The sequence below is a fragment of the Camelina sativa genome, chromosome 12, assembly GCF_000633955.1.
Source record: "Camelina sativa cultivar DH55 chromosome 12, Cs, whole genome shotgun sequence".
NCBI lineage: Eukaryota > Viridiplantae > Streptophyta > Magnoliopsida > Brassicales > Brassicaceae > Camelina > Camelina sativa.
Window position 1 is genome coordinate 16663786 of NC_025696.1, and position 11535 is coordinate 16675320.

Below are 11535 nucleotides of genomic sequence, written 5' to 3' on the forward strand. Positions count from 1 at the left end.
CCAGCCTTAGATCTCCCAAGAACAGCAAGGAATCTCTCAATCTCTTCCCAAAAGCTCAAGAACACTTTTCTCTCTTTCTTTTTCTCTAAAAGCGGCCAACTAACACCAAAAACACGACCCTAGGTCGTTTCCCCTCTTTTACACTCGATTTAGGGATTCCCTAAACCAACCACGCAAACCGGACAATTAAAATTGAACCGACCAAACCGGCCACAACTGGTGTCGATCGATGCCTCACTAGAAGGTGTCGATCGACACCCTTACAAAAATACCAAAAATTGGTTTGCGGGTGTTACATAAAGAACCCAAAATCGCAAACCCTAATTTGATTTTATCTTCCTCTTCTCTTCGTTGGTTAAACGGGAATGATGAGTCAAAGTTCAAGATCTGATGCAAATTCGAGCCGAATCTGGTTTCCTCTTTGCAAATGTGGTAGAGCTACGACAGTTGCAAAATCATGGAAAAATGAGAATCCTGGTAGAAGATTCTTCAAGTGTGTCGTTCATGGATTTTTTCAGTGGGCAGATGAAGAAAAGTCATATGGTTGGCAGAAATTGAGCTTACTAGAGGCAAGACTTTTCCTCGGTCTTCCTTTCTTGCGTGTAGGAGCTAATTGCACAGCTTGGTTTTTGCAGGTTCATGTATTGTGACTCATTTGCTTACAATTGCTACATGTCACAGATTTACCTTCATGGGTGAGCTTTGTTGGATTACTTGATGATTCACCTGGCTCTTTTATTCGATCAAACTTCTTTGGACGCCCTCAATTTTTCCTCTTATCAGGTACTTCAATTGGCACTTTGCATGTCCTCCTCCACAATCTTTCCCCATTTACAGAATACATGTTGTCCTTGTAAGTAGCTTGCCAGAAAGTTGTCTGTAATAATCGTAAACGCAGATTGTGGAGGAGAACAATAAAACTGTCAAGTGATAGATAGACGTTTACAAACAACTGTCCTTGTAAGTAGCTTGCCAGACAGTTGTGAACCCTAATCACATTTTTTTAGGGTTCGCGATTTTTTCTGGATCATGGTAATGAAGAGGAAGATGTTCTAGAGATTTGTTGATTAATTTTTGCTTCTGTTAGGTTGCTAAAACTGGAATGATGTTGTTTAGAATTGAAGTTTAAATTGCTTGTTATTTGGTTCTTGTTTTGTGACTTTTGTTTGTTATTTATTGGTTTAATATTATTGGTGTTGTTTTTGCTGGTTTGCTGTTGATTGTTGGTCGTTTAATCCGGTAGGTTGAATACAAGTATGAGATTTTTTATTGATGAATTAAAAAAATGAGTCGAGTTGTTTTAATTTGTTCCTAACATATTTTAAACCTAACATGTCACGATTTCTAACCATTCGTCGAAATTTCACAAAAATAACATTCTGGTCATAGTGGACCTTCCAGTTTTTCATCATTACTAAATTGACGTCCCCAGTGACTAACTAAGGTCCACTGCGATAATTTGCAATTATTTCTAATCTTTCCCAAAGATCCTTTCGATAACTAGGGTTGGGATGGCCATACAATAACAACAAATATATAAACCAATTCCATTGAATTTGACATAACAATCTACATGATTTGCTGACTGAACCATGGCTAGAATAAGAGAGGTTCATTATTGGAGGGGAAACCATTTTGTGTCATGCTGTTTAATTATGAACTGTCTTACCATTACTCTCTCTCTCTTTGTGAAATTATTTAGACTTATCAAAGTACAATAAGATTAGTTATTGAGCATACAAGTAATCAAATCACCAGTTTATTATAAAGATAATTTCTATCATTTCTTACAACAACACTGAAATTTTGGTGCTAAACCAACACACCCTCCATCTGAGTACCCTTTATAAGTTACACACTCAAACTTGCAGTCAGTATCTGTATAATTTGGTAAACATGGTTTAATGCAATAATCATATCCAAATCCATTGACAGCTGCATAAAACAATCAAGTTAATAAAAAAGAAAAATAATGCACACATATACATATAAATTGTGTTTACTTATTTGTTTTTTTAAATAAAATATTCTAAATTTTTTTATAAAATGATCAAAGATATAGGAGAAATAACAACATACATGATGAGGCTAAAGCGTTGGAGTTTGAAAACGATGTTCCTAATAGTACAAGAACAACGATAAGAAAAGTTTTTGTCATATTTATTATTTTATCTCTAATTGTTTTTGTTTTTTTTTAATTAAGAAGTCTCTGCAATGCTTTATTTATAGTGACTCTTACTGTCGATGGTTTTGAGAAAAATAGAGAATTTGGCTGACACTTGTAAAAGGATAAGATTCTCATTAAATAGTCAAAAATTTAACAATAACTATTATTAAATGCAATAATTGTATACATTGTTATTAATGTTAGAAAAGTTGAAATCATAATTAAATCAAAAGTACAGTTAAGAAATAATCTTACTAAAGGTAATTAATTACAATCAAATATCATTATAAAGTATATAATAAAATCAATCATTAAGGGTATTTATGTTATTATTTATACTTAATTCATTCACGATATTTCTTAGGACTGGGCAAAATATCTGAACCCAAAAATTTAACCCGAACTTGATTTAAAATATCTGATCCGATCCAAACTTAAAAATATCCGACTGGATGCTGTTAGTAAATTAATCGGATACTCGAACCCGATTGAGTATATTCGAACACCCGAACAAATACACGAAACCATCCAAAGTTATATATCTCTAATAATATAATGAGTCAATTTACAAGTTTTGTAAGTAATTTTATAATCACTATCTTAATACTATTAAAAGAGGAGTACAAAATTAAAATTAAGAATGTCCAAAATTATGGTTTTATTTACAGCAATTGCCATTGAATTATTCACAAATGAGATATTTAATTGAAATTGAAAAGGTTAAAATCAGAATTAGAAAACCTAATTAAAAATTAACATGCGGTTAGAAGAGGATCCGCATGTTTTCAAAGAATCTGACCCGTGAAGAAAAGTATTTGAGACTTCATATTGGGCCTTCGATCCTACTAACACACATGTAATTTTTTTATTTATATTTTTTGAGTAATTGAGTTTGGTTTCGTTAGCCGGTTTTAATAAATAAGTTTACTTTATTTGCTTTAGAATACAGTATTTTTCCATACGGTATTTTGTATACATTTGATAAAAAATCCACTGAATAAAAAACGTGTTCATGAATCATGCAATCGCGTTATAAAAATAAATAAAACGTGTATCTACAGTATATCCATTTTTTACTAGTTGAAAAACTTTAACTAAAGACTGACATCGGTGAAAACCGGACAAACCAAACCGAGGAACCCGACAATTTCAGTTCTCGGCAGTTGAGAGTTATTGAGGAGCAAACCGTTCGGGACAATTATAATTAGAATTCGGTTTCGGTTTCGGGTCGGTTCGGTAATCGGAACCGAACGGTTTTACGTAAACCGAGAATTGGGAGACATATATATAAGTTATGTAACCCTAAACCTCATTTCTCTCTGTTTTTTTCTTCGAGTTCTCCGCCTCCTCTCTCGTTGGCGACACAGAAAAAAACTTTGAGTTCATCTTCTCCGATCAAACAAATCTTTTCTTCTCCTTCTTCGGTTAAGATTCATCATCTTCGACATCATCTTTACCATCATCTTCATCATCTCACATCTCGCCTTTCTCTGGGATTGAAACCCTAATCCGCAACGTAAGCTTTTCTTCTTCTTATTTCTCCTAATCGCTTCTTCCTTCGATTATTTGTTATTCTAGGTAGGTTTTCGTTATGTTATGCAGTTATGGTATTGATTCGGCTCATTTAGGGTTAGGGTTTTAAAATCAATTTGGGGCTTTCATCATAAACGCTTAATAATGAGTAAATTTGTTGTCTTGCGGTTTGTTTATGGTCTCTAGTTGTTGCATTTGTGTCATTTTGGGTCATTTAGGGTTACGGTTTAAAAATCAGTTTGGGGCTTTCATCATAAACGATTATTCATTTGTTTTTTTGTTGTCTTGCGGTTTGTTTATGGTCATAAGTTGTTGTATTTGTATTAATTTGGATCATATATGTTTAGGGTTTATTTGAAAACTTTGATTGTCTCTGAGATTTAGATGTGTTGTTTGAATGTATTGAGATTAACAAATACTAATATGTTTTCTTCTTTGTGTATATTGTAGATGTCTGAAGAGCACATCGACATGGAACATCCACCTGAACCTCAAGTGACAGAAGCAGAACAAACTCAAGCTCAGAATAAGCGTAAGTCACCAGCCTCTGGAGCTGATAAGCCACGGAAAGCACGGAAGAAGTATGCTAAAAGAGCACCTTGCTGGGAACACTTTCTGCAAAGAGATGAAGATCTCACTAAGAGCTACTGTAAGTACTGTGGTGCAGAGATAGCATGTGATTCGAAGACTGTAGGCACTAGTCCTATGATAGGTCACATTCGCATATGTAAGCAGTACAAGGATTGGGTAGAAAAGGAGAAGCAGCAGGTTCTTAGTGGTGATAACAAAGGGAACTTGAAGGTGATTCAGTATGATCCACATCTGTTTAGGAGGTCTGTTACTGAGATGGTGGTAGTCAATGAGTTACCATTCTCATTTGTAGAATCTGAGGGTTGGAAAAGGTTTTGTTTCAATGTCTTCCCTATGTACAAGACATTCTCTAGGAGAACGTGCACTAAAGACATTGTTGGGATCTACCTGCAACAGAAAGCTGCCTTGAAGAACCTGTTCGCTGTTGAGAAACAAAGGGTGTCTTTAACAACAGACATATGGACATCTCCGACAACCTCCTACAACTACATGGTGATCACTGGGCATTGGATTAGTGCTAACTGGGAAATGCAGAAGAGAATCCTTAGCTTTAAGGTCATCACAGATCACAAAGGAGACACCATCGCTAGGCAGTTGCTGGACTGCATAGAAGATTGGGGAATCTCGAAGGTTTTTACAGTGACAGTGGATAATGCAAGGAACAATGACAAGGCATTGAGTGTTTTTCAAGATGAGTTGAGGCTGAGAGGGGAAGACTCCTTGGTTAGAGATGGTGAGTTCTTGCATATGCGTTGTTGTGCCCACATCCTGAATCTGATCGTTGGTGATGGATTGAAGAAGGTTAAAGCAACTATTGTGGCTGTTAGGAATGCAGTGAAGTAAGTCCGATCTTCTTTCACTCGGCTAAGGTCTTTTGCGATGAGGTGTGACAATGGGAAGCTATGCAGAGACAGCTTGCCACTGGATGTTGTCACAAGATGGAATTCTACTTACCTTATGTTGAGTTCTGCTTTGAAGCTGCGGGTTGCATTTGAGAAGATGCTGATGGAGGACAAGTTGTACTGTGATTACTTCTTGGAAGAGGATGAGAAGACAAAGGTCAAGAGAGTTGGTCCACCGACTGATTCAGATTGGGAAGAAGTGTCAAGGTTAGTTAAATTCCTCAAGATATTCTATAAGGCAACTTTGGTATTCTCTGCTTCAAAGTCTGTGTCGTCTTCTGCATGTTACAATGAAATTGTGAACGTTGAGAGGGCTCTGATCGCCAAGTGTGCCAGTCCAGATGAGGAGACCCGAAAGCAGGCTCATGTCATGAGGGACAAGTTTGAGAAGTATTGGGATGGATTGAACAACATGAATCCACTTGTCATCATAGCTAGTGTTTTTGATCCTCGCAACAAGATGCAGTTTGCTTCACTTTGCATTGATCAGCTGTATGGCAAAGATACAGTCGAGAGTAGGCATCTTTCTGCTATAGTTTCAAGTGCATTGAAGAAGTTGTATTAAGAATATTCTTCAAGGCTGACCATTCCAGTTGACATTCAAGCTAATGCAGAGGCGGAGCAACAGATTGGCGTTGATGAGTTCTCTGACGAAGAAGATGATTGTGAGAGGATCGAGACTCTATACAGCAGGATGGTTCATTTTGGGGTGAATGACGATAGTGGCAATGAGTTGCAACGCTATCTGGCAGAGAAACCTGAGGGAAGAGTTGAGAATAGGCTAGGGATGCCTTTGATGTTCTAAGTTGGTGGAGGTGTAATAGCTCCAAGTTCCCAATCTTGTCTGAATTTGCTAGAGATGTTCTAGCATCGCAAGCCTCATCTGTTGCTTCTGAGTCAGCTTTTAGTACAAGCGGTCGAGTGTTGGATCCGTATAGGAGTTCTTTAACTCCTTACATGGTGGAGGTTTTGGTATGCACCCAACAGTGGTTGAGGTGTTCATTCAAAACAGAAGCAGATGTGGCTACCTTGGTGCAAATGTCGGAAGAAGTAGAGTTTTTTGAATCTCTTGGTAAGTCATTTTTAATTTGTCTTCTTTGGACTGTGTTCTTTAGTTTGTTTAAATGTAAATGTCTAACTGTTTTCTTTTGTAGATTCAAGGAATTCTCTAGCTCCTCCTCCATGATTACTCATAATATGGCAGGTATGTCTACTTATTAGTTAAGTTTCTGCCTATTAAGCTTAAGAGTATAAGTAGTATTTGTTTTGATTTACATATTGACATTGTTTCGTATGCATGGGACAGGTAGGTAGGAAGCTGCACTTTTGTCCTTTTTGATGCACCTTTGCAGCGTTAACTATTAGAGATAACAGGGGATAGTATTGACTTTTGAAGCTGCTCTTTTGTCTACTTTTTGATGCGGACTAGCATGCTTTTGTAACAACAAACAACTCTGGTGGTAAGAGTTGCTAACGTTTGGATGGTTCTGTAGCCTCTTTTTCATGTAATAGCTAGCTTAAACATTGATGATATGCTAGCTAAAACATGATAATATGCTAGCTTATTAGCTTCTGGGTCTGTAATGGTTGCTAGATGTAAAACTCGATCAAAAACTAGCTTATCCTCTGTAATGCTATGTAAGGCAATGACATTTGTCTTCTATTTTGTTGTTTTTGTACTCTGTTGTTTATGTTCATGTTGTATCAGGTGAAAAACAGGTGAATTCGGTATAAATAAACCGAATTCTGCATGTCCACAATTGTTCTCGGAAGTTTTTAAAAACTTGATAACCGACCCGAATAACCCGTGTACCGTTTGAACCGAACCGAATATAATTTTGGTTCTATTCGGCTAAGATTTCTGAAACCCGAATTTTACACCAACCGAACAACCCGACCCGTATAACCCATTCTCTCCGAACGCCCAGGGCGACTAGATTATAACCCATAATTTTTTTACGTCTTTTCTCTTTTGAATTGATGTATTAATGGAGCGGGTTGAATTAGTATGTGTTTACACAGATTGTACCCTTCTCAATTTCGAGAAACATTTTCCTTTTCGTAAAATTGAGTGGCAATCTGTGTAAATACTTGGATAATTTCGGACATGTTAAAAAGCTTACTTCTCTTTTAATTATAAGAAGATAATAGTGATACTTAAAGTGTAAAATAAGAAATAAAGAAATTAACTTAATATATTATGAATAATCTATTATTCCAAATTTATAAAATAAAATTAATATAAACTACCAAATCCGTAATTCAACAAACAACCAATTCTATAATTCAACTAAAACAATGGAAAAGACTCTCAAACCTCATTATAAATCAATATCATAAAACAATAATCCTCTTAAAACATGCAAAATAATAAAAAAATACTTGCAAAAATTATTATACATTTTACTCTCATATACATATAAATTCTACTTAATTAGTACCAACAAAATGAAAAATAATTATGATTTGTTTCACGGTGTACTGCGGATTCAAAGCTAGTGTGATATATGTAGATATGCATCATTTACAATTTGATAATTTGACAAACTATTAAAATACGAAAATTGATATTATTATTCATAAATTTGAATTTATGTATGTCATGTGTATAAGTGAATTTTTCTATAGTATTTGTTATTTATTATTAATAATGTTTTCTAAATATTACAAGTTCAATTTTTAAACCATAAAATTTACAACATCCGAATGTCTAATCTTATTTTGCTTAAATTTTCACACATAATTTTAACAATTTAAACAATAAAAATATAATTATTAATTTATATTATAAAATAATTATTATTAATTTATAGATTAATTGATATCTCTATAAATTAATAAAATGTCTTTGTCACAACATTGATAATTTATAGAGGTTTTACTGTACTAGTAAAGTTGTATGAACCCTCCCAAGGTTCCATTTGGTTCGGTTCAATATTTGGAAGTTTGTATTCGGGTTAAGGTTGGATTTTTTAAAAGTCATTGTCGAATTGAACCGAATTGTTATTATCATTTCATATATTTGGTTTTTTTCTTTCGTTCTCTTCCATGTTTCGGTTTACTCGTACATAAACTTTTGATTAAATGGGCTACACCAAATAAATGGCAAAGCCCAATGACAATTACAAAAAAATGCGAAGTCCAATGAGAGATAGCACAAACCTCAGAAAGCTAAGCTACTACAAATTTAACAGAGGCCGCAAGCTTGACGGTGAAACAATATAAAAGACATCAGGTTGACATGCAGGAGATGCTCGATGGAGATGCTTGCCAAAAATAAGTATGATTATTTTCACAATGCTTAGGTGGTGAGTGGTGAGTGGTGACTCGTGAGCTATGCAGAAAACTCAGTTAAGTTTTTTTTTTCTTCTTCTTATTTAGATGGGAGATATATAGATATTTATTTATTTTTATAACAAACATATAATGAAAACATATTTTGACAGTATTATATTAATAGCTTACTAAGTTTAGAGAGAAAAATAGTGGAATTATATATTAGTGCACGTATATCGACTTTCAGATAAGGGATGGATGATACAAATCAAAATAATGGCAAGAATTACAAAGTGGTGTATTTTTTTTTTATATAACCTAATTCCAGCGTGATGTATACACATAACACATTTAAACAAACAAAACATCTTATTCATTATACAAACAATATGAGCTACAACATGGTGTACCTATAAATAATAATAAATAAAGCATGCACAAATGATGTAGTAATTAACCCATAATTATATAATTGGGGAAGGTTCTTAAGTTCCGACAAAACCAAAACCGGAGACGAAGAAGGCAGTGGCCTGAAGGAATAGATAGAAATGTAACCATGTGTGGCCATAAATCAGTCCATACAATGCACATCCTAAAATGTATACCCCCACCATCACTTCCTTTGAGTTAATTCTGCAACAAAATTACACAATTTCTTTTTGTTAGTATGTATGTTTGCATGTGTATTTGTTGAAAACATCACTTACTATAACAAAAACGAAAAAGAGAGGCATTATATTGTCCATATATAGTTCTACCATTAGTGTATTAATAATTTTTTGAAAAGTAGTACATCTCAAGATCACGAGCTTAAGTCTAAATGTTGTTTACTTGCTCTTTTTCTGATCTGAGGAAATTAATTATGGGTGAAAGTTTGTAACTTATTGGTAACTAATCCCACAAAAATGGAAATTATATGCTTTCTCTCACCTTTGATAACAAGATTTCCGTTGGACAGGGAGTAACTTTTTCTTCAAAGCATCACCTAATTTCTCGGTCACAACCCATTCGTTCACTCTTCCTCCTTCGAGTAGGCCAATCCAAGTTCCTTTGGTTCGATGCATAGCCATTACATTCTCGAACAAGATCCAGAATATCACGAGGTAGAAGGATCTAGTTGATTCAAATTTATACATGCATCAATTTGAAGTCAGAAGACAGTTTAATCTTGATTATACAAATGAGTAATTAAATCAAGTAAAGGTATAAAGGTACCTTGGAGTTGCCATGGTGTGGAAGATAGTGATCAAAGAGGGAACGTAAATGGTAGACCAAGATGGGATGTAAATTTCAGGGAAGAAGACACTTGTTGGCACAACAATACAGTAGAAGAAGAATGTCAAGAAGTGTACTGCCACTTTCCTTACGAAGAAAAAGCTGTAGATCACATAGAACTTCTTCCATACTGATACTCTCTGTTCCAAATTAATTAAATATTAATTAGCCAAACTGATTTAATATACGACACCGTACATATCACACTACTCCAGTCCCACGGATGTGGAGACTCTAACCAATCAGTAACCAAAACGTATTTTTCTAGATTGACCCACTAGTCCAAACAAGACAACCTGCTTATCACTATCAGGGTCCTATTTCATCTAGAGACAACAAAAAGAAAAAGCTTGTACTAATTTCATTAATACAAAAAAAAAAAAACACAGGACCATTCAGTCACTGACAGGAGGGGCCTGAGCGAAGCAAAGTAACAAAAAAGGACCTTATTGTGAATAATCTCCATTGTCATCTTTCTAAATAGATTCGCCGGGCCACAGGACCACCTATGTTGTTGGAATCTGTAGGCCTTGAATTTGCTTGGAAGCTCGTTTCTCACCTGCAAACCTCCAAATTAGCCATTCATTGTTTTTGTTTGTGATAGCAAAAGGAGAATAATGTATTTATTCTTGTGGCTTTGCATGGTTATGACATGAGTGGTGTAACTTTACTAACTTTCTCATATATATAAAAAACGTGTGTTACCGTGAGGTCGTTAAGGTAGACAAATTTCCAGCCGTGAAGACCAACACGAACAGCTAAGTCCATGTCCTCTACGGTGGTTCTTGATTTCCATCCTCCTGCTGCGTCCAGTGCCGATATTCTCCATACACCCGCGGTTCCTAAGATTTATTTATATGTATTTGTCATGGTCTCAAACATCTGAGTCGTATGGCCAATTAGTTATTGGCCCACATGGTGTTTTCAATGCGTCTAAAATGAAAAATCTATGGTCCCAAATTATAACCGCACATTAATAATAAGTGAAAGTGACTTATATACTCTTCTTTGTATACTTCCTCATTTCATTGTTAGGTTCCTAGCTACTATCCTCTCCCTTAGATTATATGCTGGTAATTCTTGGAGTTCATCGTCATTGTGGATTGATCCCAAAAGATTTTTTTTTTATAGATATTCGATACTTAGGTTGGCTTTACCATGCGAAGGTTTATGATTAGTAGCCTAGTGCGTGGTTCGTGACCCTTATATTTGACTGATTCTTATCATTTTTTTTATTTTTTTTATATGGAAAAGATATGTTATTAAATATGCCATGGAAAATAATTCATACCATTAAACCCAAAGAAAGCATGTCTAGTAGACCCTGATTCTTGTTCCACCTTAAAATGGTAGTTTAGGGACATCTCTTGCATCCTCGTCATCAAGCATTTGTCCGCGTTCACTGCAAGAAAATCTCCGTTCATTAATATTAAAAAGCCTAAAAATCTCCATAATTGCATGGATCAGAACCAATTAATTCATAATACAAATGTTTGTAAGCATATACCAAATATCCATCGAGCCTGAACTAGAGCAACCTCAGGGTTGTGGACGAGAAACGGGATAGTGCGGGTAAGGTAATCGGGCTCAGGTTGGAAATCGGCATCGAAGACAGCCACAAAGTCGCATTGCTTGACGTAGGTATGCGTAAGAGCTTCTTTCATAGCTCCGGCTTTGTAACCGTTCCGGTTATCTCTCCTTTCACACCTTATGTTTATGCCTTGGCTTTGCCATTTTGCAATCTCTACGTCTACACCTTCCTGCTCCCTCTTTCAAATTTATCATACTATA

The 11535-nt window shown here is 35.2% G+C and overlaps 1 protein-coding gene and 1 long non-coding RNA gene across 2 annotated transcripts in view; both read right to left on the reverse strand.

The window, feature by feature from the left end:
• LOC104731942 lies at positions 1684-2197 on the reverse strand. Its single transcript, XR_758699.2, has 2 exons — positions 2080-2197; positions 1684-1935 (listed from the first exon to the last, which is right to left on the reverse strand). It is a non-coding gene; the product is annotated as an uncharacterized LOC104731942 (long non-coding RNA).
• The window catches only part of LOC104731943 (probable mannan synthase 1), a 5021-nt gene continuing 2229 nt past the window's right edge, over positions 8744-11535 (reverse strand). The window contains exons 4-10 of the mRNA XM_010451452.2: positions 11252-11504; positions 11036-11146; positions 10450-10586; positions 10190-10303; positions 9685-9884; positions 9400-9582; positions 8744-9102 (exon numbers count right to left, since the gene is read on the reverse strand). Coding sequence (XP_010449754.1) covers positions 8955-9102; positions 9400-9582; positions 9685-9884; positions 10190-10303; positions 10450-10586; positions 11036-11146; positions 11252-11504 — 1146 coding nt within the window. The 3' untranslated portion in view covers positions 8744-8954. The remainder of the gene's footprint in view (positions 9103-9399; positions 9583-9684; positions 9885-10189; positions 10304-10449; positions 10587-11035; positions 11147-11251; positions 11505-11535) is intronic.